The 27425-nt window shown below is 40.9% G+C and overlaps 1 protein-coding gene across 1 annotated transcript in view; it reads left to right on the forward strand.

Moving 5' to 3' along the window:
* The first annotated feature begins 209 nt into the window (after positions 1-209).
* Positions 210-27425, forward strand: part of UPP2 (uridine phosphorylase 2) — a 54749-nt gene continuing 27533 nt past the window's right edge. Inside the window, exons 1-4 of the mRNA XM_081936329.1 lie at positions 210-432; positions 9626-9743; positions 14836-14994; positions 25048-25162. Of these exons, the coding sequence (XP_081792455.1) occupies positions 362-432; positions 9626-9743; positions 14836-14994; positions 25048-25162 (463 nt within the window). The 5' untranslated portion in view covers positions 210-361. The remainder of the gene's footprint in view (positions 433-9625; positions 9744-14835; positions 14995-25047; positions 25163-27425) is intronic.

Genomic DNA, 27425 nt, shown 5'->3' on the forward strand with positions numbered 1-27425 from the left:
CAACTCTGGTCAAAGAGTAACATGGGATTTAAGCAGCCCTGGCCTTCGTGTCCTCCAGAGACAGTACTGGGAGCTAGGGGAAGGTTTGGGGCTGGAGTACCACACCTTCAAAACCAGCCAATCTTAGATGGTCAGCTGAGGGTAATTTTGATACAACTTGGCAAAGCAGTTGAGGAGGAGGTGAGCTTAGTTCAAACCCCCCCACCACGAGCCCTGAGCTGCAAACACAGACTTTGATTCGAGTCGTTTCAGCAAAACAACCATACTGAGATACAAAGCCTGGTACAAAACACACACACACATCCTGTATGTGATTCCTGAGGTTTGCAAAGACTCTACGTTTGCTAGGCGGCTGTGAAAGATGGACGGAATGACAGTCTTTTTAGCCAATTCCAATCAGCATATTAACACTGGAAAAGAAAAGCACAGCAGGTAAGCCTTTGACACCTTGACCCTAAACAGCTGTGCCTAAGAAGCACCCAGCTGTGGACATCAGCATTTCCTTCATTTAAAAAACTTGTTTAAAAGCATTTTTTCCATAACTTACTATAAGGGGAAATGTTGTTTTTTTAAAATACCCAAATGTGTGGAAAAGCAGATCTGAAAGGTTTATATAGATGGGCAAAATGTCTGTCTCATTCTAAAGGAATTTTACCCTAGAATAGAATAGAATAGAATAGAATAGAATAGAATAGAATAGAATAACAGAGTTGGAAGGGACCTTGAAGGTCTTCTAGTCCCACCCCTGCCTAGACAGGAAATCCTACACCACTTCAGACAAATGGTTATCCAACATCTTCTTCAAAACTTCCAGTGTTGGAGCATTCACAACCTCTGGAGGCAAGTTGTTCCACTGATTAATTGTTCTGTCAGGAAATTTCTCCTCAGTTCTAACTTGCTTCTCTCCCTGATTAGTTTCCACCCATTGCTTCTTGTTCTACCCTCAGGTGCTTTGGAGAGTATAGTAGTCTACGACTTACAAAAGTCCCTGTAGTTTCTGTTTAAAGTTACAAATGGCACTGAAAAAAGTAACTGATGACTGTTTTTCACACTTATGATTGTTGCAGCATCCCCATAGTCACATGATCAAAATTCAAACGCTTGGCAACTGATTCATATTTATGACAGTTACAGCGTCCCAGGCTCATGGGATCACCTTTTGCGGACTTTTGACACGTAAAGTCAATGGGGAAGCCAGATTCACTTAACAATCAACTTAACAACTGTAGTGATGCCCTTAACAACAGTGACAAGAAAGGTCGTAAAATGGGGCAAAACCACTTAACAAATGTCTCACTTAACAACAGAAATTTTGGGCTCATTTGTGATAGTAAATCGAGGACTACCAATATTTGTATATTCAGTTGTGTGTGATGCAGAATCTGTGTTGCTAACAGATTTTTTTTTCTCGAAAGCTATTTCTCTTTAATAGTTATGTAGTAGGTGCACAGAAAATTCTGTAATGGGTGCAATTTCATTTGTTTATTTCCTATATATTAAAACTTTCCAGGATTTGCACATTTCTTTACAATTAGACAGAACTCAATATTTAACTTTTTTTTTAAATGTGGAAGAAAGCAAAACTGAAAGATTCCTTCTTTCCTATCAGTACAACATTATGTTTTTGTGAATTACTTTGATCTCTCTGTAGTTCTAATCCAGCTTAAGCACTTAAATTTTACTGCATACAAGTGGTCTGAACTGCTACTGATTTTTTCAAAAGACCTAACGTATTAATTTTCTTTTAATAACGAAACAAGGGCCTATATTCTTATGAAGTTAAATTTCTTTCCATTTGCAATTATAATTGGAAGGAGGATGCAATCAGAAACTTGAGTCTTCTGAATATAATTTTAATTTAAATGTAGAGCAAAATTTAACCTTTAATCAAGAGGACAAGGGAGAATATTACAATAATTATACGAGAAGTGTCTAAAGAGGAGATTTCTAATAACAAAAATATATCACTGTATATCTATATTATCATTTTAACAGGGGATACAATAGATGAATTGTAATTCAACTATTACAACTATTACAATGAAAGAGCAGAATGATCTATTGACTGATTTAATAGCACAGATTGAAACAATTGAATCTAAATGACATTTTAATTTGAACTGCCCCTGGGAAAGGGTTGTAGTGCTAAAAAGAGTAAGTCAAGCAATTTATAACATTAGACTACACAATGACTTGTAGAGCATTGATGTCCAACGGGTATGCTTCAAAAACTATTTGTACAAAATTCACATTGGTTTGGAGGTTTATTAAGCCATGTTTTGCAAGCAACTTGCTCAAAGGATCCACACCAAATAATAATTTGATATTTATATTAATACAGTGATACATTTGAATGTACAACACAATAATTGCCTATACATTTTATCTTCTCTACATTTTGTGTTCCCCTAAATATTTACAGCTTCAGCAGGTGGCAGTATCTATCTGAAGAGATCTGATCTCAAAAATTGTTAAGATTTGGGCTTAATGCTTGGGTAGGAGATCACAATGAAAACTCACTTCTATAGGCTAGACTGGGAAGTTTAAAAAAAATCCCAGATGTAGCAATAGCAAACTTCTCCCAAATTGTTATCAAGAAAACTACATGGATATGTCCACATAGTCACTAGTAGCTAAACTCAAGGAGTCTTTACCAGTATGGTGAGAAGAACTGCTAGTACTGTAGAATTTCAAATATACTCTTCCCAAAAAGTTTTGAATCTCTTTCTAATGTTTCCTAGTGTATAATTAACCTTTTGCTACAGCTATCACATACTGCATTAACATTTTCATTGAATTCTCTATCATAATTAAAATTACTTTTCTGATCATTAGCCCAACTCCAGTTATTGTGCATGTAAATTGGTGACTTATGACAATCAATATTTACTTACACTGAAACCAATTTAAAAATTCATTATCATTTGGGGGGATTTTGAGAAACTGTGGTCACCCCGTTTCTTTTGTTATCATTCTTTGGCATTATCAATAGACCTGATCACTGTGTCAGGTTGTTCAAAAGATATAAATTCCCAAACAGATCCTTGGGATCCTACTTATAATAGTTTCTTCATAGTCCAAATCTTAGGCTTATTATCTTAATTTAAGAAGCAATTAAACTATTTGAATAAGGGTAATTATCCCAAGTACCCTTACTACTCTATTTCCATATCCATTACATTTCTTCAGGAAGTTTTTTTTACACATATCTATCTTTATTTTTAAAGATGAATGTGCTCTAGTTATAACAAGACTGATAACCTAATCTACACTTTCTATATCTTACTAAAAAGCATTATGTGAAAACCTTGACTGACCAAAACCAACTTAGATGAGTGAAGTCAAAATCTATGGGCCAATCTGGCGATAGCCATACTGTATCGAAGACTGCAGTTTACATAAGAGAAATAATAAATAATATTCAGGTAGTAAAAAACCTGAATTAAGGAAAAAAATAGATCCCTTCTATGTCTATGAGGAAGAAGATCAATATAATAGATCTGAATGAAGACAATCTAATCTTGTAGAGTGAAGCAGAAGAATATAGGCAGAAAAACTAAGTATAGGTATAGGCACAACTGTGAAAAAAAAAGACTAAAATGTCTGTCCAAAAGTATGAATTGGCATCATCTAGATTAATGTACTGGGTATGAAAATAAATATCTACAGATTGCTAATAGTTGTATATTATGCCCCAGTGAATAGTGATCATGAAAGAACCAATGATGAATTGGGTTGGGGGAAACTGAATTAATTCAATCCAAGGGGGAAATTATTCTGCTGAATGACATAAATTCATGCTAGCAATGAGGCAGAAAGAAAGAAAAATGAACTGAGTATTCAGAGAAGACTCAAGAATGAATGAATGAAGATGGTGACAATTTGATGACTATCTAATAGAAAAAAATATATTGTAAACATGTCATTTATGCATAAACTCATTCATATTTATGCATAACAAGAATACATATAAAACATGGTTGATTTAATTATGATGAAAAATTGAAGCAATTAGTGAAGGATTCAATGTAATTTGAGGTTCTGAATATGGAATAGGCCATATTTTTTTTCAAGAATGGATGCTGCAATGGGAAAAACAACCATTGAAGAAAAGCAAACAAGTGGAAGTAGAGTAAAATTTGAATGTTTATAGGAAGAGAAGGTTCTATATGAAAATGTACTTAGATTATTCTCCCAAAACAATCAATATAAAGTGGACATTAATGGGGGGAAAGCTGTGGAAATTGCTTGGAGCGAATTAAGTTCTAGAATATAAGAGAAATGGGAAGTATAAAGAAGCTGCTTTACTTAATTTAATTTATAGGCCACCCAATTCCCAAACAACTATGAGTGGCTTACAACTAAAAAAAACAACTTATTAAAAGAAAATAGGACAGAATAGCAAAGTACAAAAAGAATATGTCCAAGACTGAAAAGGGGAATTCACAATCACACTGACTTCAAGAGCTAATGCATTAAAAGAAGCAGTGAATGAGGAAAAATGCATGTAAGAGAATGATTTACCAAAATTGAGAATGAGATAGGGAAGGAGACAGTTGCAAAAAAAAAAAAAAAGGAGGAACATACAGAACTGTTTACGTTGAAAGAGACAGAAACAATGTGTGATCATTTTGATAAATAAAAATGTTAAAAAATTGTTTTGGAACTGCGTGAAGAGAGCTAAACATCTTCCAGTAGAAAGAATCGAATTAAGAATAAAAACTGTCACGTCCTCAAAGCCACGCTGCAAGAAACAGAGCAAACTCTGGCAAAGTAACTTGCCTTGTGGGCAAGTGGCAAAATGTTAGCTCGATAAGCAAGCCCATTGCCCATTATTAGCAATTGCTGAGCCGGAAGAGTTCACCTGTGCACAGTCAGATGTAGATGTAAACTGTGCAGGGACCATTGCTGGAAACAACTTTGGCATCTGACTTTGTGGTTCCCTGTTCTTGATTCCTGCTTCATTTTGATTTTGGGATATTATGAGCCATGATGGCACAGACGTTAGAATGCAGTATTATAGGTTAACTTTGCATTCCAACTGCCAGGAGTTCGATCCTGACAGGTTCAAGGTTGACTCAGCCTTCCATCCTTCCGAGGTTGGTAAAATGAGGACCCAGATTATTGTGGGCAATATGCTTTAAATGGCTCAGAGAGGGCTGTGAAGCACTATGGGATGGTTTATAACTCTAAGTGCTGTTGCTATTACTATTCCTAGCCAGGCCTCTGGTTCATTTTTTGTCAGCTTCCCTGTCATTCTTGCAAGCCTCACCCCAAGTACCCACTTCATGCCTGTACTTTGCTTACCAATTGCATGGATATTTTCTCCCTTTGCAGAAGCCAGGACATGGAAAAAACATTTCAAGTGATGTGAGATGAAAAAGAATCCTAGAAAGAGAGAGATTTGTACGGGAAGGATAATGATCTGTTAAAAGATGGAATTGAAAGGAATGCTATAGATCAGTGATGGTTAACCTTTTCGGCACCGAGACCCAACACTGGAGCATGCGTGCACCGGAGTGCTGAAACACGGAAGAGAGCAGCTGGCTGGTGTGCATGCGCGTGGCGGCCAGCTACTCTTCTGGTTTCTGGCACGCACATGTGCTCCGGCCAGATGGTCTTCACGTGGAGACCAGCTGGCCAGCATCCATGCACGCGATGGAGCCTGGAAGAGAGCAGTTGGTCGGTGCGCATGCACAAAACAGAACCCAGAAGATCAGCTGGTGGTGGCATGCATGCCCACAGAGAGGACTCTGCATGCCACCTCTGCCACATGTGCCATAGGTTCACCATCACAGCTATAGATACTAGTGTCCAAGAAAAATGACGTAAGACAATAATAAATGCTATATAATATAAGAAGTTAAAAATGGTAAGTCTGCCAGTAGGTAGTATTGAAGAAATATTAATCACTTCAGATTTTTGTTGGATGCCCTCCATGCAATATGGCCATTAGAAAAAAAGGGAAATTATTCAGGGATGCAAGTTAATGAGTTTTTTTTAAAAAAATATCAATTGTGCCTCCATGAAATTGCATAATCTCAGATATAATATTGGAGCCAGTCCTGGATTTGTGAGCTGAATTCCCCCAATTTGCCAAATAGAATCTTTTCCAACTCCTAATGAATTTAATGTCATTCAGCCTGCTATTAAAACCTCCACCCAGCAGAGGGTTCCAAGAGGTACCTTTTACCAACCTGTAAGCCCCAAGACCCTTCTATTACATATGAACAGACCATACAACTCTTGCTTTCAGATCAAAATAAAATGGTAGTTTGCTTTATTACAATCATTAAAACAACAGCTATACAATTCTACACCTATAAGAATTAGTTTGTACTAGATTAGAAAAATAGTGAATTCAAGGTCCTCAGTGTCCAGAGGCTTGTTCAGTGTCTCATTGATTCATCCTAAACAGTATTTGTAAAGGGGTGAAGCCAGAGGTGGTATTCAGCCAGTTCTGGTGAACCAGTAGCAGAGATTTTGACTAGTTCGGAGAACCGGCAAATATCACCTCTGGGCGACTCTGCCCCCATCTATTCACTGCTTCCTGAATCCCAGCTGATCGATGTCCCAGCTGATTGGCTGGGTCTTCTGTTGCCTTGCATAGGAGAACGGAGCTGGAAAGCAGGTTAGTGGGGTGGGGTGGAAATTGAGATTTTACAGTATCCTCCCCCTGGAGTAGGGTGGGAATGGGCATTTTGCAGTATCCTTCCCCTGCCACACCCACCAAGTCATGCCATGCCCACAGAACTGGTAGTAAAAAATTTTGAATCCCCCCCACTGGCCATGAAGCGCCTTTAATAAAATAGTATATAAGTTTAATACCTACATAACACAATTAAAGTCCTTCTTTGGCAAGGATGCTCGGTCACAACCGACCTTCAAACAAATGTCACATCTGGTGGGTTTGCACTTTCTTGATTCTGATCCAGATCAAGCTGGCTGCTCATGACCTCTTTGACTCTGCCAGCCCTGATGTGCTAGCAGGCATGTCAGCTGGGAACACAGGATTGGGTGGGTGGGGGAAAACCCTCATTTATTATTTTATTTATGAAATTTATTTGACCCTCTGAACCTGACTGGGCTCTGGGCAGCTTACAAAATCAAAATAAAAGAATTAGAATATATAGTAACTAAGAATAAGAAGCTAAAAAGTGATAGAATTGTTCATGGGTCTCTAGGCTCATGAATTCTGTCTTTATTTCTTATCCCTTAGTTATGTTGTTGTATCTTAGTCTTTTAGATATGTTTTGTCTTTATTTCTCCTTTGTCTTATTGCTTCTGACTCTTGAGCAACTTCTTTTTTATTTTAAACCTTTGTTGGCTTTCTCTCTACAGAAGGAGTAATCCTTCTGTCTTCCATTTGTCTCCTCATTAAACTAAGCATTCCCTTTTATTTTTCTTCAATATGGTTTCCTTTAAAAAAAAGGAATTTAATCAGAAAATACTATCTCATATTTTAGTAGACCTCTGGAAGACTTATTAAAAAGGAATGGAAGTGTGTATGTGGTTTGTGTGTGTGTGTTTACAAGAAATTTGAAGAATCTTTAAGGATCTCATTATGTCCAGTTATAGCATTATTTCAAATCATTACATACAGTATGTAGCAGAGGTGATATTCAGCAGGTTCTGAGCAGTTCTGGAGAACCGGTAGCGGAAATTTTGAGTAGTTCGGAAAACTGGTAAATCCCACCTCTGACTGACCCCACCTCCATCTATTCTCTGCCTCCCTGATCAGGAGGAAATGGGGAATCTTCAGTAACCTTCCCCTGCCAAGCCTGCCAAGCCACGCCCACCTGCCAAGCCATGCCCACAGAACTGGTAGTAAAAAAATTGAATCCCACCACTGATATGTAGGGAAGAAATATTAAGGAGTTTAATGTGAGGCTGAACTATATTCCTAAAAATGCAATTTGTCATCTTTTGAATAGCTTAAAGAATAATTTAATTAATGTAGCTCTAAGATAGGCTGTTCAGCATCAACTCGGAAACATCTAAGTTCAGTCCTGACAGGGTTCAAGGTTGACTCAGCCTTCCAGCCTTCCAAGGTGGGTAAAATAAGGACCCAGATTGTTGGGGGCAATAGGTTGACTCTGTAAAACCGCTTAGAGAGGACTGTAAAAGCCCTGTGAAGTGGTATACAAGCCTAAGTGTCATTGCTAGTGCTAGCCAGTAAAATGGGAGCTCATGTGTCTTAGGGGTAATTCCAGCTAATAAAATGCGGTGGTACTTGGGTAATATAAAAAAAAACCTAAATAAAATCAGACCTGATTAGTACTTGGATAATTCATCACTAGGAATCCCACAGTAAACTGGATTAAGAAAATGGGAAACAAATTCTGGAAGAAGGCAAAACACTTCTATATTCTTACCCTAAAAATATAGGGATGTGTTCATGTAACCATCAAGAACCTAGCTTAACCAGGAATTTTACCTCCCCCCCCCCCCCAATAGATTGAGTTTCCAAAAATATTGAGTTTCCTGGCAGGATATGGAACTGTAAAAAAAAAAAAAAAGCAAATAGCAGTGCAAATAGCAAATAGCAGTGTTGAGAGACAGCATACCCTAAATCATAGCTGCTGGTGGTCAGCACCTGAAGAAGGATGGCACCTTCATGCTTTGTTTATGACAGTGGTGGCAAACCTTTTTGTAAAGGCATGCCAAAATTGTATGTGCGCTATTACACGGGCATGCCCACACCCACAATTCAATGCGCCCAACCCACCTGCATATGTATGTGTGACCCCCGCACATGCGTGTATGATCCCACTATGGGGTGGGCCTCCCCAGGCTCCGGAGGCTTTCCTGAAGCCTGGGGAAGGCAAAAATGGCCTCCCCCAGTCCTCCGGAAGGCTGAAAATCGCCCCGGAGCTAACAGCTCATGTGCCGACAAATATGGCTCTGTGTGCCACCTGTGGCACGTGTGCCATAGGTTCGCCATCACAGGTTTATGAGGTCTCCGATTGAGAGGATGTGAGAAACACAATGTGAGTATGAGACTGCTTACACATGGAGTGGCTGAATGTCCTTTGCAGTCCTATGCCTTGTGGGGCCCTTTAGTACAAACAAAGGCTTGGTTTGATCTCACAGGAGCTATTCTGTTCTTTCTGAGCACTACAAGAGAATTCAACCACTGGTGATATTGTGAAGACAAAAGAATAAAGGAGATCACAGAACTAAATGGCAATGTGAACATGATTAATGACTTCACAAACCATAAGGAATGTGTCTATGAACAGTCACACAAAGTCATTTCAGAAGGCAAATACAAGACGCCAGTGGAGTGAAAGGAGCGGGTGTGGTGGGGGTTGCCATTTCCTGAATATAAAATATATTGCTGCAGAAGACCGCGAACTTCAACCTCCAGGGAAGAGTTTGCAATCAGCATACCAAGTGGGCAATATAACGACACGTTTACTATACTAAAAACTTATCATCTGGGGAAAAAAGCCTGTTTGGCCCCAGTTCTTTCTCTCTCTCGCTTACCTCAGCATTATTAATAGATAAACAGGCAATCTACACCTTCGCCTGAATTCCTGGCTCGCCAACTTTCACCTTGCAATTTCCCCTCTCTGCGGTCACTGACAGCCTCCTTCTTCTCTTTTTTATGTTTCTTTCCTAGGAACGGATCTGTTTATGTTAAGAACCCTCACTTGGACTTAATGGAGGAAGACGTCCTTTACCACTTAGATTTAGGAACCAAAACGCACAACCTGCCAGCCATGTTTGGTGACATAAAGGTAATATCAAGACAAAACAATGACGACTTTTCTAAACATGTTGCATTCTGCTCTTGCTGCTCTTTTTTTCCCTTTTGTTACCAAAAGCTGCAGACAAGTTTCCGTGATGAGCTAAAGGTCCTAGGCGAATAGAGTCTGTGCTATTCGGCAAAGTGACTCAAAAAGTATGCTGCAGCTACAGTTATGGGCTATTACCCTTCTCTTCTTGGTGAAGAAGGAGATTGAGAAAACAAAGCCAGTTTGATAGGCTAAATTCTTCCTTAGGGTACTTTCTCTGGCTCCAGTTCCAAAACAATACTTGGTGGAATTTGAGTCATGGGTGGCATCATTTCCCATTTCTCTTGCTAAAGGAGAAGAGCCTGATTTCTGTTGACGCCACTTCCAAAGCTGCTTAGGGATATTTTCAGATAAACAAACACCAACTGTATTGTGAAGTGTGTTCAGTCTCGTGGAAAACTCTCAGCAACAGACTCTGGGCTCCAAATCTGATACTGGTTCACATTAGAAAAGGAACAGAATTCCCAAACAAGAGAAATAATGAGTGTTTAGAATAGAATAGAATAGAATAGAATAGAATAGAACAGAACAGAACAGAATAGAATAGAATAGAATAGAATAGAATAACAGTTGGAAGGGACCTTGGAGGCCTTCTACTCCAGCCTCCTGCTTAGGCAGGAAACTCTACACCGCTTCCAACAAATGGTTATCCAACATCTTCTTAAAAACTTCCAGTGTTAGAGCATTCACAACCTCTGGAGGCAAGTCGTTCCACTGATTAATTGTTATAACTGGCAGGAAATTTCTCCTCAGTTCTAAGTTGCTTCTCTCCTTGATTACCATATTTTTCAGAGTATAAGACGCACCTTTTTCCTCAAAAAAGAGGTGAAAATCTGGGTGCGTCTTATACACTGAATACACCATTTTTTGCCTCCTGAAACCTCGCCCCCTCCACCAAAATGGCCGTGCATAGCCTTTAGGAGGCTTCCAGAATGCTCCTGGGGGCTGGGGAGGGCAGAAATGAGGTCATTTTTTGCTTATTTCCCCCCCCCCACCTCCTAAGAGCACTCTACAGGCCTCCTAAAGGCTATGCATGCCTTTTGGGGGGGAAAGAAACGGGCCTGTTTTCACGAAAAACGGGCCATTTCTGGGAGGTCTGCAGAGTGCAAAAACTTTATTTTTTTAATTTGCCTCTTCAAAATCTTGGTGCATCTTATACTCCGGTGCGTCTTATACTTCGAAAAATATGATAGTTCCCACCCATTGCTTCTTGTCCTGCCCTCAGGTGCTTTGGAGAATAGCTTGACGCCCTCTTTTTTGTGGCAGCCCCTGAGATATTGGAAGACTGCTATCATGTGTCCCCTTGTCCTTCTTTTCATTAAACTAGACCAAGTTTAATGAAAGTGAACCTACTTTAGGAAGTGATATTCTAAAATATAAAAGAATACGTTCTTATTAATCATGATAAATTGCTTCTATATCTAATCTTTTTAACCAGATATGTTAAGAACTGAACCTACACACGGCACAGGTTCTGTCTCTGCTAGGATTAACAGATCTAGAGCGAATACCCTACATGCAGCAAAGAGATACACAAAATTCTGTTTTTGCTGCCATCTTGTAGTCATCCAGATTTTTGAGACCCAAATCTGATAGCCCTAATTTTTTTAACTTTTGCAGTTTAATCTCAATTCTCTGAACTACAATTTTGGGTATAATGAATTAAATTTGTATTTAGACTCCCCCTCCCCCATATACACAAAATAATAAATATTGTTTTTAAGAACCATCTGGACAACTGCCCTAACACAAACTATGCAAATTGATGTCAATGGCATAAAATTATGTTAATTGCATAAATTTAATACTAACAAGAATTTTGCATAGCTGATGTGTTTCCCCTAAATAGTCCTTTAAATTGAGGAAACATTATGCATATGACTGTTATCCAAAGGTCTCCAACAACTGAATCCCAGTTGGAAATTTGCCTTGATCCTCAGTGACTGCTAAATTAACTCTTTGATCAGAGAAAAAACAGCATCTACACTTACGACTGAATGGAAAACCCTGTATAGAGTTTTTGCATAAAACAGAAAAAAATGCATTTATGATTTGTGGCGTTTATGATTATAAAAATGCCTAATAGCAAAGTGTTGACTTTCTTTTGTAATTGTAGAGTAAGAGATATTTTTTATTAGCACTTATATTTGCTGCAAATGAAATTGGACGCTGCTGCTTTCTATTTCTTTTTATTCTTTTTCTCTAATCTTGTCTTTTTATTTCCTCTTTATTTCTTTCTACACTGCTTTTACTCTTTATTAGCCTGCATTAATTTTTATGTTCTCTGTAAAACTTTCAGTAAATCTTATTTTAAATAAAGTAGAATGGCCTTTCTTCTGAAATCCTTATTTGTGCTGTGTAAGAAAAAGCCCAATGAATTCCTTTAATTTATTTCTGGAAAATATGTGGAACCCAAGCTAAGTATTTAAAATCCCCATTGATTTTAATGGAAGCATTCAGATAAATTTTTAATTGATTATTTGACACATTTGGAGCACAATCTGAGATGGGCTTATTTTCTCCTGAGGAAATGCATAGGATTTGAACCTACAGTATTTTCTGGGGCTACAAAGTTGTAGGAGTTGCAGGAGCTACGATGGCGCACCCGGCTCAAGGTTGACTCCGCCTTCCATCCTTCCGATCTGGGTAAAATGAGATCCAGATTGGCTGGGCTGACTCTGTAAAACCCTTAGAAAGAGCTGTAAATGCGCTATGAAGCGGTATATAAATCTAAGTGCTATTGCTATAAAGTTGTGCAAAACAGTATAGAAATGTCAGCCATTTAGATCAAATGTCATTTAAGACCACAGTAGCTATGTGGGGCAGCAAACAGAGACGTGTTGAGTAGTTATCCTCTCAATTCAGAAGTGATTTTTGATTCCCACCCCACCCCCCTGGAATTCCACACCCATTATACTTGCAATTTCTGACCGCACGTACAGAATTTTGCACCCCTCCTTGAAATAATAGAGCAGACCACACACCAATTCAGCATCTGGTTCAACTTTGTTTCTAGCATAAATAACTACTAGCAGTTTATGTGCCATGCTTGCTTATTTTGCTGGGTTTATTTTCATCTGAAAATTACAGTCGCTTCAAATTAGGCATTTGGACCGGGGACAAAATTCAGATCTAAAATGCAGACATCGCACAATTGAGGCACAATGTAGTCCATGTAGAAGGAGATATATAGGTGATATCTAAAACTATAGCCCTGCATCTCTTTTCTTTCTTCTCCCTCCACCCCCTTTTACTGAATCAAATAATATGCAGGACATAACATCATCCCCATTCCTGTTTCACTTCATTGGATATTCTTGCAGGAGAGGAAACATTTCAATTTTATTTATGTCATGGGTATTAGATTACTAGACCTTCGCAACTGGTGAAGCATATAGAAGGGCCCCTTTCCACAGAAATTGTGCATTTCTTATAGCAAAGTTCAGTGGGACACAGCCTGGGCAGCTACCTAATGACCCATTGTTTCCCAGACCTGTTTTGGCAGTGTTCCACAATGCTTCAATGATTACATTGCAGAAACTCAGTTATAAAATGTATTTATTATTCATTAAACACATTTATATGGTTACCCATCCCACAGAAGCAACTCTAGGTGGTATACAATAATCAGAACTGTATTGATTAGCTATAGGATTACTTTGCATGGCCAGTTTGGCCTAGTGGTTAAGACACCAGGCTAGAAAAAAGGAGACTGTGAGTTCTAGTCCTGCCAAAGGCAGGAAAACCGGCTGGGTGATCTTGGGCCAGTCACTCTCTTTCAGCCCAGCCACTTCACGGGGTTGTGGTTATGGGAAAAGAAGAGGAAGAAGGAGCATCAGGTATATTTGCCGCTTTGAGTTATTTCTAAAAATAAAGGAGGGATTTTAAAAACTACATTAGTTTTAAAATCTGTACATTGAATCTCTGGTTGAAAATGTAAAACCAGCCATTTGGGACCAGTACTTCAGCCAAAAACACTGTTTTAGAAAATAAAGAATGTTCACCCTCCCCCAAATTGCTCATCCCTGATTTAAGTCTTCCGCTATCATGACAAAAATAAAACCAAGTTGTTATATTCTGCTTCTTAAATTGCACAATGACTAAATTCCATGGGATTATCCTGATCAGATCCTGATCAATGAGAACCTCTTGTATCCCCATTACGGCTCAAGAAGGCCAGGACCATCTTTTAATTCATGCTTTGAATCTGGATCCCCTTTTGGATATAAAAATTGCACAAAACCATTCTGACAGCTTAGCAGCAGTAGATGCAGAGTTGTTGTTGCTGTGGCTCACGGGTCAGCAACCCGCGGCTCTGGAGCCGCATGTGGCTCTTTCATCCCTCTGCTGCGGCTCTCTGTCGCCAGTCAGCACCACAATTTTGAGTGGCGCTTCCGGTTTGGGAGGTGGGGGACTCCTCCAGGAGGAGACTCTATGGCAAGGGGCGGATTTTCCGGTCAGCTCCACAATTGATAGGGCTTTTGTTAGGACAGGTAGAGGAAAAAGGACATTGCGCTATGAGGAGACTCTATGGTGAGGAAACCGGATTTCCGGTCGGCTCCAGAATTGAATGGGGGGCTTCCGGTTAGGACCTTTGTAGCTCTTTGAGTGTTTAAGGTTGCCGACCCCTGCTATGGCTGATACCCTTACAATACAATAGTAGAGTTGGAAGGGACCTTGGAGGCCTTCTAGTCCAACCCCCTGCCTAGGCAGGAAACCCTATACCGTTTCAGGCAAATGGCTATCCAACATCTTCTTAAAGACTTCCAGTGTTGGGGCATTCACAACTTCTGGAGGCAAGCTGTTCCACTGATTAATTGTTCTAACTGTCAGGAAATTTCTCCTCAGTTCTAAGTTGCTTCTTTCCTTGATTAGTTTCCACCCATTGCTTCTTGTTCTACCCTCAGGTGCCTTGGAAAATAGTTTGACTCCCTCTTCTTTGTGGCAACCCGAGATATTGGAACACTGCTATCACGTCTCCCCTCTCAGTCCTTCTTTCTATTAAACTAGACATACCCTTATCATCCTTTTGCAGTTTGTCTGTGTGGGAGGAAGCCCCAACCGAATGAAAGCTTTTGCTCAGTTCATGCAGAAAGAACTTGGACACAAAGGAGAGGACGACGACTTGAAAGATATTTGTGCTGGGACCGATCGTTACTCCATGTATAAGGTGGGCCCAGTGCTCTCCATCAGTGTAAGTACCTTATGGGGGAATCCGGGGAACTCCTCTTAATAGTAAACGGTATATCTGACCATTCCAGCATACTCTTTGTTCTTTAATGTATGTCAGAGGAAGAACCAGAAAAAAAGTAAAAAGATCAATGCTGGGGCTCAAGGATCATCGTTTCTGGCCTTGGTTTAACCGACAAGCATCATTTCTCCTTCAATCCTTTCCACTTTCCACTCTTTCTCCCTCACTTGCATGTCAGCAAGAGTGCCTTGGGCCATGTTGTATAATCTCAGATCATCCCTTAAGGGGCTAAAGCAGAAAGTTGGAAAGCTGAATAAATTGCTTTTATTAGGAAGCCACTGAGATACCTCCCCCCCCCCCCCGCTCCGCACTCCAGCAAGGTTATAAGTGGGACCATTGGGGATAACTGCCCTGAACTCCCACACCTGCAGATAGGCCATTCAAAGCATGGAAAAGATGGGGATGAGCTGCTACTTTTTTATTCAAGACCATAAGACTGAGCATGAATCCCAGTGTTGGCCCTTGGCTGTTGATGAGATTTTTTGCATACTGTACACATAATAGTGGCTTCTTTCTCTCTGGTCTGTTTGTATTTCACTGCACCCAGCTTGTTTTACCACTTTTTGTACCTTAATGAGAATTGCCAGCCAGGTACAACCCTAGCATAACTGGGGCATATCCAGGAGAAGCTAAGACTTGCCAATGAGAAGGTCTTTCCTTAGACAGGTCAAGCTTGGCAACCATTTATGTCAAGTTTCCTGTCCTCCCCACCAGCCCTCCCCCACAAAAAAGCTCCTCAGAGTTTAGAGGCAGCAAAGTTGTTGTTACATATTGACAGTAAAGAAATAGGCTCCACCAAGGTCCTCCATTCCGATGGGGAAATACTCAAAGCCGATTGGCTGAGCCGTCTGACAGCTCCCTATAAAAGGGCTAGCTGTCTGACAGGCAAGTGCTGGATCTGTAAATAATTGTCTAATAAAGAGCTGCTGTTTGTCACTGAAGCCTGAGTCTGTCTCATCCATTCACTGGATCGAACAGTTGTAATACAGCATAATAGCAACAGCAATAGCACTTAGACTTATACACTGCTTCACAATGCTTTTACAGGCCTCTCTAAGAGGTTTACATACTCAACATATTGTCCCCAACAATCGGGGTCCTCATTTTACCAACTTCAGAATGACGGAAGGTTGAGTCAGCCTTCAGTCGGGGAGACTCTGCTGAACTGCTAGCAATTGGCAGTCAGCAGAATTAGCCTGCAATACTGCATTCTAACCACTGCACCACCAGGGCTCATAGGGGTAAGTCATGTGATTGTCACATGACAGTAAAAGCAGAGGAGTGAAGATCTTACTTTTTATACTGTTTTCAAAGGTTTTCATTTTAAATTGAAGTAGGACTCTTTTTTTTTGGTATTTTTTTCTGGACCACTTCTCCAGAGGATATTTGCTAGATAATTTGGAGATAGTTCTGCTGTCCTTTCCTCCCTCCTCCCATTTCTCCCTTAGAAAAGGAGAATCCCTTTATAAGGATAATGTTTTCAGAAAAAAATTGCAGTAAAACCTGGAAGAACTAAACGTCCCTTGCTATTTTCATCCCATCCTGTGTTTTTTTTTTAAAGGAAGCAGCTGTAGATGTTTTGATGCTTCCCTATTATGGTCTACGGATTATGGTTTTTTTCCCCTATTGAATTTTGATCCTATTTGAATATTTTTGCCTTTGAAATTCAGGTCGCACTATGCCATCTTTGAACCCAACCAAAATTACATCTGGAACAAATCCAGTTGATTCACGCAAGCCCAGTTTTCCATGCATTTCACACACAGCACAATTCAGCCAATGGAGTATGGGGAGAGGAAACATAGGGAGATGGACTTGTCCTGAGCACCCCCAAAAGGGAAAAAATAAAATGCAGTGGACCTGATCCATCGAGTTGCAACTGAATTTGTAGAGTCCTGTGTCGGAAGAATAAATTGGGGTTCCAACTTAATCCGGGGCTGTGCAAGAATAAATAAATATGAGATCTAGATAGCTGTGAGGAAAGAAGAAATATCTATTCCTAAAAGGTAACCAGTTTGCATTTAGGGGCAGGCTGCAGAGAAATGGGCCACAGCAGTAAATGTTTATAGGGGGAGCTTGTCCAGAGTGTCATGTGCTGATTCTAGAGTGACATTTGAGATGTGTGTGTGTGTGTGTGTTTATTCTTGTGAACATGCAGTTCCTCTGGGAGACCTAATTTAATTAATTCTGTGTTTGTCGACCTTATCCTTTGACATGTGGATGAGGTCTTGGTAAGTTGTTTGAGGAAGTTTGCTAATGTTGGTTGATTCACTTAGTTTCACCCTGACTGTTAATTATCTAGTGGAGACACTGATTCTCAGACCATTGTGGAGTCTGTAAAATATTTTAAGGGGAAGATGGAAACAGTATAAAGAATAAAATATATTTGGATATAAAACTTCTCACAGCTGTTATAGATTTTAGGATGGTAGAGATTTGGATGAGACACACTGCGCGATGATCATTGAAGAAATGAGAGCTTAGTATCAAAGTGCACTACAAAAATAAACTTTTTTCCTTAGTCTGAACAGTTTTATGTTCTTTCATTTATTGTACATTTCCTGTTTCTTATACCTTGTTTCTAATTACTTGCACTTATCTATCCTAAGTAACCTATTTCTCTTATCTTTTCTCGGTTATACTATTTATGCCCAGACCTTCGATCCTTATTCTGTCCATCCTTTTTATTTTCACATTTCCAAGACTTGATCTTCTGGTTCCTCATCACTGTTGTTCTGTCCACATTCTTCAACCTGACCATTATCTCCTCTCTCCTAACCTGTCCCTTACAGATACAGATTACAGCAATACCATTCCAAATGCTCTGCTTCCCGTTAGTTAGCTATTTTATTGCCGTGCCAAAATCCTTCAGACTTTCTTATACTTTCTGATATGTTCTTCATTCTACCCCGAAGATAACACTACTTTGTAGCTGTGACTCTTGTTCTCCATTTTATATGCTATTAGAAAACCTGTGACTCGCTAGGTCAGAGGTGTCAAACTCAAGGCCTGGGGGCCAGATCTGGCCCATGGGGTTGCCTTGGAAACAGTGAAGGACCAACCCGCGGTGCCTCTGCCAGCGAAAACAACTCAGGAGAGCTGCATGTGGTCCTCCCGAACTCCATGTTCACTGGCAGGAGGCCGTCGCAGCTGAAAACGGAGCTTGGGAGCCTGTTTTCGCTGGCAGAGCTCTCGGGCCACCATAGGCGCCCCCAATACAAGTGTTATTGAGCTGGCCATGCCCACCCAGCCATGCCCCCCTGGCCCCTCTTAAGGTCAAACACAATTGTGTTTGAAATGAAATTTTGACACCCCTGCACTAGGCCATCTTTCCTGAGATATTTCCTTACTTAAACAGAGGAACAGAATAAGTGGGAAGGGAGCAAACAAGGAGTGCGACCTTGAGGAACTTCCATCTTCCTACAAGCTTCCCCATTGACAGAGCTTATGGGCAGCTGGCAGGAAGCATTGGAAATCCCTCCTCCTCCTCCTCCTCCTCCTCCTCCTCCTCCTCCTCCTCCTCCTCTTAGGCTGAGCAATGAAACTGCCTGTCACTGTTGAAGGGAGATGGAACGAAGGCAGCTGTGGAGCACGAGGAAAACTTTATCCCTTCTTCCCATCCCCATGTCTCCCTAAGAGCCCCCTCCCTCCAGGAAAGAAGAGGATTCACCATTGACCGCCGGCACATCCCAGCCAGCCCTACCTTACAAGCAGGCATCTCAATCGCTCTCTCATCCTTCTCTTGACACCCACTGTTATTAAGAGGGTTCATCTTTTGACCTCTGTTCAAAGCAACCCCTTGCTTCTCACCTGTCAGGCCTTGCCCCAGCCGAGTGGGTGTAGGCATCCCCAAAAAAGTAGGAAAGGAGGCTGGCATATCAGCTTCCCATCTTTCTTTGTGCCATGCAACCTGTATGTTTCTAGGAAGTATAGCCCAGGAGTGGGTTGCTGCCGGTTTTACTACCAGTTTGCAACCTGCGTGCAACGCGGACGTGCGCTGTTTGATGTAAATTGTTCTTTGTGCATGTGTAGAACAATTTACAGTGAACTGCGCATGCACAGTCACTAAAAACCAAAATGGCGACAGCCCAGTGGCGGTGAGGGAACTGGTTCGGGGGCGTGGCAGACCTGGGTCGCTGCCGGTTCTGCAACCCAGGCCTGAATTCCACTACTGGTTTGGCCAAACCAGGCAAAACCAGGAGCAACCCACCTATGGTGTAGCCGGAAGGTGAAGTGACGTCGAAGCAGCCATAACTTCCCCAAATTTCATTCCACAGGAGCCATGGCATTCTGTATGTCAGCCCATACAGAATTACCTTGGTTCAATCACTATTCCCCTATTTATCTACCAATTTCACCTAATTGAAGGTTACAGACAGGCAGAAGAGTTTTGGTAGGGCATAGATTGCTGTTCTTTATTCTCACAACCCACTTGGTCCTAATCTTTTTAGAGACAGACCTCACTTGCTGATTGCATGTTCAGTGACAGTTTGAAGTTACAACCGTGCTAAAAAAGAAGAAGATTTACAACAGTTATTGTTGTGCGGTTGCAGTTATTGCAGCATCCCCACCAGAGGTGGGTTGCTCCCATTTTTACTACCAGTTCGCTTCGTGCACATGTGTGCAGTTTAATGTGAATTGTTCTTCGCGCATGCGCAGAACAATTTACAGTGAACTGAGGAGTGCACGCACTACTAAACAAAATGCCGGCAATGGCAGCAGCGACTGGGGAACTGGTTCGGCGGCGGGTCCTGGTCCTGGTTCTGCGACCCAAGCCAAAATACCACTACCGGTTTGGCCGAACTGGGCCAAACCAGTAGCAACCCATCTCTGATCCCCACTGTCATGTGATTGCAGTTTGGGCACTAGATAACCAGCATGTGCTTATGATATCACAGCATCCCTCCTATATGCAATTGTCCTTTGTGACCTTCACTGGCTTCCAATAAGCAAAGAAGCTAGCAAGAAGTGCCAAGCTATGGTCAATGTGATGTCATGGTGCTTTGTTTCACAACCATGGTTGAACTTGATATTGTAAGTTGGGCATGGTCACATGAGGTTTCACTTTACAACCGTGTCACTTAGCAGTGGAGGAGCCAGTCCCAGTTGTGGTCCATAAGTGAGGAAGAGGACCCAGATTGTTGGGGGCAATATACTGACACTGTAAACCGCTTAGAGCTGTAAAAGCACTGTGAAGCGGTATATAAGTCTAAGTGCTATTGCTATTACCTGTATTTCCATCCTTCATTTATTCTATTCTTCTACACCAAGTTTCACTTTGTAATTTCTATTCTTTTCTCCTTGACTTCTTGGAATAACTCATGACTATCATCTGTGGTCACCTGGATGTTTGCATCCCAGATCTGGAAGCCCTTTTTGACGTTATTTCTTTCAAGTACCGTATATTGCAGATATTACATATTTGCATGGAACCATGACTTGTTCAACTTGGTTTTATCCAATAAACCCCAATTGGCAGATTTAGATTACATACCAAGCCACAAATTTAGAAGTCACAACTGGTGGTTCGTGTCATATGCTAAGAAAAAACTCGGACTATACTGTTGCTTAGTGTGTGGTGGGAACCAGATAAAAGAATAATTTTAATAATGCTGTGAACAATGCAACATAATCCAAACCATATTTATTTAAAAAAAAATCTCAGGAAGCTGTTAAGAAGAGCTCTGCTGGATTATAGCAAACATATCTTATCCAGCAACTGATGCTGCTTAGAAGGGCTGGTCAGATCACAATACCTTTCTCACTCTTGTTATTTGGAAATGTCAGAAAAGGCAGACTATAGAATACAAAATAACAGCAGGAGACAAATGATTGCCTAGTTTCTTCTTAAAAACCTCCAATGATGAAGCACCCACAACTTCTGGATTTAAGCCATCCCTCTGGTTAATTGTTCTCACTGTCAGAAAAATTCTCCTTAGTTCTAGGTTGGTTCTCTCCTTGATACGTTTTCACCCATTGCTTCTTCTCCTGTCCTCAGCATACTTCCTCTAATGCTGGATGTTACATAATAATCTTCATAATTAGTGGCCATTGATTACTAGATCCTTCGTTAATGTTGTCTGGATCATTTTTAAAGGACTTTAAATTGGTGAGCATCAGAGGTGGTATTCAGCCAGTTTTAACAGATTCTGGAGAACCTGTAGTGGAAATTTTGAGTAGTTCAGAGAACCGGCAAATACCACCTCTGGCTGGCCCCGCCCCCATCTATTCACTGCCTCCTGAGTCCCAGCTGATTGGCTGGGTCTTCTTCTGTTGCCCCGCAAAGGAGAACAGAGCTGGAAAGCAGGTTAGTGGGGTGGGGAGGGAATGGGGATTTTACAGTATCCTTGCCCTGGGGTGGGGTAGAAATGGAGATTTTACAGTATCCTTTCCCCAGAGTGGGGAGGGAATGGAGATTTTGCAGTATCCTTCTGCTGCCATTCCAAGTCAAGCCAAGCCAAGCCAAGCTATGCCCACCAAGCCATGCCCATAGAACCAGTAGTAAAAAAATTTGAATCCCACCACTGGTGAGCATGTTGTGTTCGTGTGCTTCTTGTTTATTTTGATAGGCAGTGTGAAGCATATTCATCTTGCCTGTTGTCAATTCTCCACCATCACAAGTGTCCGGATGACTCCCAAATAACACAAATTACATAATTTGGCTTAACTATGACTTGAACTTACACTCTCTTCCCATTTTCTACAGAATGTTATTTTTACCAACTTTCTTATACGTGAGATTCTTTTGCTCTCCCAGGACCTGACACACCACAGCATAGCAAATCTGTACAAAACACTTTATTGCCACACACACACCTTCTCCGGCAACAGAGTGTTGCTCTAGGTTAACTCTGCCTTTCTAGGCTTTGCAAGAGGATATTGCTACGTAAATAGATCTTTAATACTCAGTCCCTTAATACTTATCTTTTAATATTCAGATCAAATCAATGTCTTAAAGTCTTTAAAGTAACATACAACCTTTTGTCTTTTTCCAAATATTCTTGCACTAGTTGGGATGAGGTGCTGCTTCAGTGCGGTTGCTCCTTTTCTAGTTGCTGCTAAGCTCCAAACAAAGGTCCGAGCTGGACTCCTACCAGGATATGCTGCTCACTGTAGCTTCGGTGCCCAACCGTGGCAACTTTAAGACTTATGGACTTCAACTCCCAGAATTACCCAGCTGGCCATGTGGGCTGGGGAATTCTGGGAGTTGAAGTTCAGAAGTCTTAAAGTTGCCAAGGTTGGACGTCCCTGCTTTAGCTTGTGATCCTCATAGTTGGAAAGTCATCTTGCCTGCTTGTACTAGCTGTCAACCTGCAGACATCACCTCCACTTCCTCATTTGTAGGTGCTTTACTTCCATATTTCCTGCTTCACACACTTCTCTTCCCACTCTGCCTTAGCATTTGCTTTTGTGACCTCAAAGGACTGGGTGGATGAGGACGCCTCTGGATGTCAGTCTATCCTGGAAAACACCAGGGTGTGGCTCAGTTAGCACAAGGGAGTTGTGTAACATTGGATTGCATGCCTGTGAGTATGAGTGCCTGCCTGAAAGCATGATAGAAGCATGATAGAAGTGCCGGGGAATCATTTCTAACTGGCTGTATCTGCTTTTCCAAAGCACAGCTACCAGTCCCAATTTCACTACCCTACATTATGCAGCCTTATGTTCAGTGAAGCTTGCACCCTAGGAAATGGTGTAATTTAATAATCTGAAAATAGGTCAAAACTAAGGCTTAAATCATCCCAGTGTCCCATTTCTTCCACGTTTGAAAACATTTTCAATTCTATCTTTATTCGCTTTAATAACTAATTTACTAGCAATTTTCCATTTTCTCCCTCCTTCACATACTCTTTGGGCGATTATTGCCAATCTAATGAGTATTCGAAATTGCCACTTCTTCTAATTTTTAATGCGCCAAAAATTGCCTTGGTTTGTTCTTGCTATTTCTATTAATTATTTTCCTGCTCTTCAAACACGTGGGATGTAACAGATGTTTAAGCCTTCGAAAGAAATTGCCTGCTTATATTTCTGGGAGAGAAGAGACCGTTAAGATTAATAGGCCAGAAACAAAAATCCAACTCGTAAGTCAAATGGGGTGCTTTGTTGCAGCATTGAAGACAAGCTGGATCAGACTCAAAGATGGTGATTTATACTAGTCTTCTCTGTCTTGGGTTACTACTGTATACTAACTTTGCAAAGCCTACATGTCTCCTTCTTAACAGAGGAGGTTTGTATTTTTGTTCAAGACAGCAGTAATCCAGTCTATAAGGTCAAGATTTGTGCTTACAACCTATTGGACAGAGCAAAGATATTTTATGGAAAGTCTTGATGCTAATGAATGTTAGTGCTTTGTTACCATCTACAAAGAAAATCAGACTTCTCAAATTATATAGATCAGGGGTGTCAACTCGCGTCATCATGGCGGCATCACATGACATATCACAACTTTTTTCCCTTCGCTAAACCGGGCGTGGGCATGGCCAGAATGTGACATGAATTTGACAACCCTGATATAGATGGCTGGACTTCAGCTCAGAAGATTTCTGAGATAGCAATAGGGCCATTGCAGAGAATTATGGGGCTTGAAGTCTTGCATCTGTAATGCACACCTATTGAAGAAGGGTGCATAACAACGCAACAAAGCATTCTTGAATCTTGTGTTAATTTAGGTGGCATGTAGAATGGCTACTGCTAGGTTCTGTTATACCTTTATATCCAGTATCTGTTATGTATTGAATGTATAGTTGGGTTAACTGTGCTAAAATGAAACTAACCTTTAGATGACCCTAACTATTAACTGTACTAAAGTGAAACTAACCTTTAGATGCCCCCAACTGTTTTGGAGGAAAATTAGAACATTTATATTTGGGCAGTTTTTTTCTAGTTCTATGATTGGTTAGAGTATAAATCACAGGCATTTGCCTGCAGTTACTTAGTTCCATTTTGAGTCTCAATAAATGCTGTTGCAGCTATGCTGGTCTGGTTCCTGCTTACTGAAGCCCACTACACAATAGCATTTATCTATTTATCTGTATATCTATCTATCTCTCTATCTATTGCTTTATACTATTATACTGTGTATGTATGTATGTATGCAGGGATGTGCGGTCAGGGGAGGCAGGGGAGGCAGAGCCTCACCGCTCTCATCATGAAAAAAGAAAAGGGAAAAGGCGCTGAGGAGACTCGGGGAATGGGACTGCGCGAGCCGCAGTCCCCTTCATGTTGACTCAGGAAGGCGGGGAATGGGACCATGTGTGCAGGACAGAGGGAGGTGCAGGAGGCTCCTCTAGCCTCAGCCTCCCTCCTGCACATGTGGTCCCATTCCCCACCTTCTGTCGGGTTCTGACGCCGGAGCTCATGATTCCAGGGCGAATGCGCATGCGTGAGCGGCTCCCTTCCTCGCACTGAGCAACGGCAGGTTTACGGGAAGTTGCTCGCGAAAGCAGAAAGTGCGACGGACTTTTCCGACCGTCGGCTACCGTTTCCCTGCCAGCTTGCTCGCGAAAGGACCATGGAAACCGAGTCGTGGCCGGCGCCTTGTTAAGAATTCCCTGCCTTCCTGATGACGTCACCAGCCTCACCAGCCATAAACCTCACCGCACGTCACTGTATGTATGTATGTATGTATGTATGTATGTATGTATGTATATGTATATGTATATGTATGTATGTATGTATGTATGTATGTATCTATATAGCTATCTTCTTCATATGGAATTCTGCTTTTTTCTATATCAACCCAATTCCTGCAGCTAACCCATACTTTAATTATTAAAATTATGAATCAAGCCACTGCTGCTTAGCATTATATGCGAACCAGGCCACATAAGGTCTTAGCTTTTGTTAAATCATGCCTTCCATTGTAGACTTTCATTGTGTGCCAATATTTTGGATGTATTTTCCATGTTAGTTTTCTATGAAACACACTGTACAAGTTCAGATCGGTTTTGTTGAGAAAGTATCGAATTCTTACTTCTTTTTCTCATCTCCTGACAGCATGGGATGGGTATTCCCTCCATTTCTATCATGCTTCATGAACTAATCAAATTGCTACACCATGCAAAATGCTGTGATGTTACCATTATCCGCATCGGTACCTCAGGAGGATTAGGTGAGCAAAGAGTTTTGCTGCTGCCAGGCATAGGGGATGCAGATGAAAAACAGCTCAGAAAAGGTCAGATCTTGATGAGAATTTTGCAACATGTTTTAATATATATTTCAAGTCAACAAATTTCAGGCAGCAAAGGTATACACGGAGAGATCACAAGTGTGTATTTGGCTGAGATAACACCACCCTGAAAATATGGGGCTTGATGTCCTTTCTAAATTAAAGCCATTCAAAATAAATTTTCCTTGGAATCTACATAAGAACAGCACTAACTGAAACAAAGAAATATAATAACTATACCGCAAAAGAGTATTTTGCAATCGCATTTATGAAATGTTAAATTCCTTTAAAATATGGACTACTCTTCATACTTCTTCAACCACAAGCAGCCTTTTAATTTTAATCAAAAGAAAAGCTTTATGTGCTTTCAGAAGGAGCGACAAGAGCTTCTAGGTCTCAAAGATGATCTTAAATACCTAAATGAACTTTCTTTGTTTTAAAGAATCTGATCACCTGCTCACCAAACTAAACGGAGAGAGTTAATTTCCTTTTTTTATGTTGGTTCTCATAACAGACTAAACAGGTGCTGCAGGATGATACTTGAATCTAAAGCTTATTAGCTCACTGTGCTTATGGACAAACATATAACATGTCATATTTCTAACATATTAAATAACATATAGATACAATACTATATATATATATATGCTGGTCTTGTTGTATTCGGGTCTTTTCCCGTGTAAGATTAAGATTGTCTTGGCAACGTTTCGGAGAGGTCTCACTCACCATCCTCAGGCTGGTGTTTTTGGCTGGTGTTTTTGGCATCCTGAGGATGGCGAGTGAGACCTCACCAAAACGTTGCCAAGACAATCTCAATCTTACATGGGAAAAGACCCAAATCCAACAAGACCAGCATACCTGCACCCGTTAAAATCTACGAATATATATATTCTTTTCCATGACCAAGGAAGCATCTTCAGACAATGCTGGCTCCCTCAGCTAAGAAAATTATATATATAATTTTCTTAGCTGAGGGAACCAGCATTGTCAGAAGATGCTTCCATGGTCATGACTGCCTGCATGACTCTATGCCAAGGTACACAAAACACTGTTACTTTCCCACTGAAGTGGTACCTATTTATCTACTTGCGTTTGCACGCTTTTGAAATGCTAGGTAGGCAGGGGCAAGAACAGGGGCTCACACACTCACACAGTGGTTGACAAGCCCAGCACTTTAACCACTAGGCTACTGTGCCCCTTCATACATACTGTACATACATACATACATACATACATACATACATACATACATACATACATACAGGCTTACAGAACATATCTATAGACTGGATATGAACTGAATCCTGAGTTTAACAGTCACTTTGCAGAGTGAAATGGGTAGCATATAGCAATAGCAATAGCACTTACATACCGCTTCACAGTGCTTTACAGCGCTCTCTAAGCCAGTGGTCCCCAACCTTTGTGGCTTGAAAGCCCAGCTGGGTGTGGGGATAGGGGAACCGGGCCATGGGAGTGGCGGGCCAGTGGATCTGTGCATGCAGTTCCACTTGTGTGTATGCCAGTCTGCTGCTTATGCAAGTGGAGCTGCATGCACATGTGAGCCAGACCACCACTCACACGATCCGGTTCCAAATAGGCCAAAGCCCAGTAGTGGGTTGTGGCTTGGGGGCAGGGACCCCTGCTCTAAGCACTTTATAGAATCAGCCTATTGCCCCCAACAATCTGGGTCCTCATTTTACCCACCTCGGAAGGATGGAAGGCTGAATTAACCTTGACCCGGTAAGACTCAAACAAATGGTGGCAGTCGGCCGTCGGCGATCAGCAGAATTAGCCTGCAATCCCACTGTGCTACCATGGCTCATATAAATTTAATAAGTAACTAAATAAAATGGAATGTAATCAAAATTTAAAGCAGACTTTAGTTGATAGAATATGCATTACCTTCATTCACCCTGAGTCGGGGGGGAGGGTAGGTTTCTGTGTTTTGAGAAGTTCAAAACGTAGATTTCTTTGAAGCTAACCTACTGTAAGTATCCCAACTAACTCCCTATTTGTTTTACTAATTACCTGCCTTTCAATTAAGTGTCCACTCAGCTATCTATGATTAAGACTTCAGTTTTTGCATTTGTTTTAGTATGCCTGTGTCGCCACCAGGTTTGACCAGGACATAAGGAGCGGGACTTATTTATTTTTATGGAGCATGTTTTAATTATTTGCTCCAACAAAATAGCCGGATATTGAGAAG

Source organism: Natrix helvetica, assembly GCF_964273705.1.
Source record: "Natrix helvetica genome assembly, chromosome: 1".
Lineage (NCBI taxonomy): Eukaryota > Metazoa > Chordata > Lepidosauria > Squamata > Natricidae > Natrix > Natrix helvetica.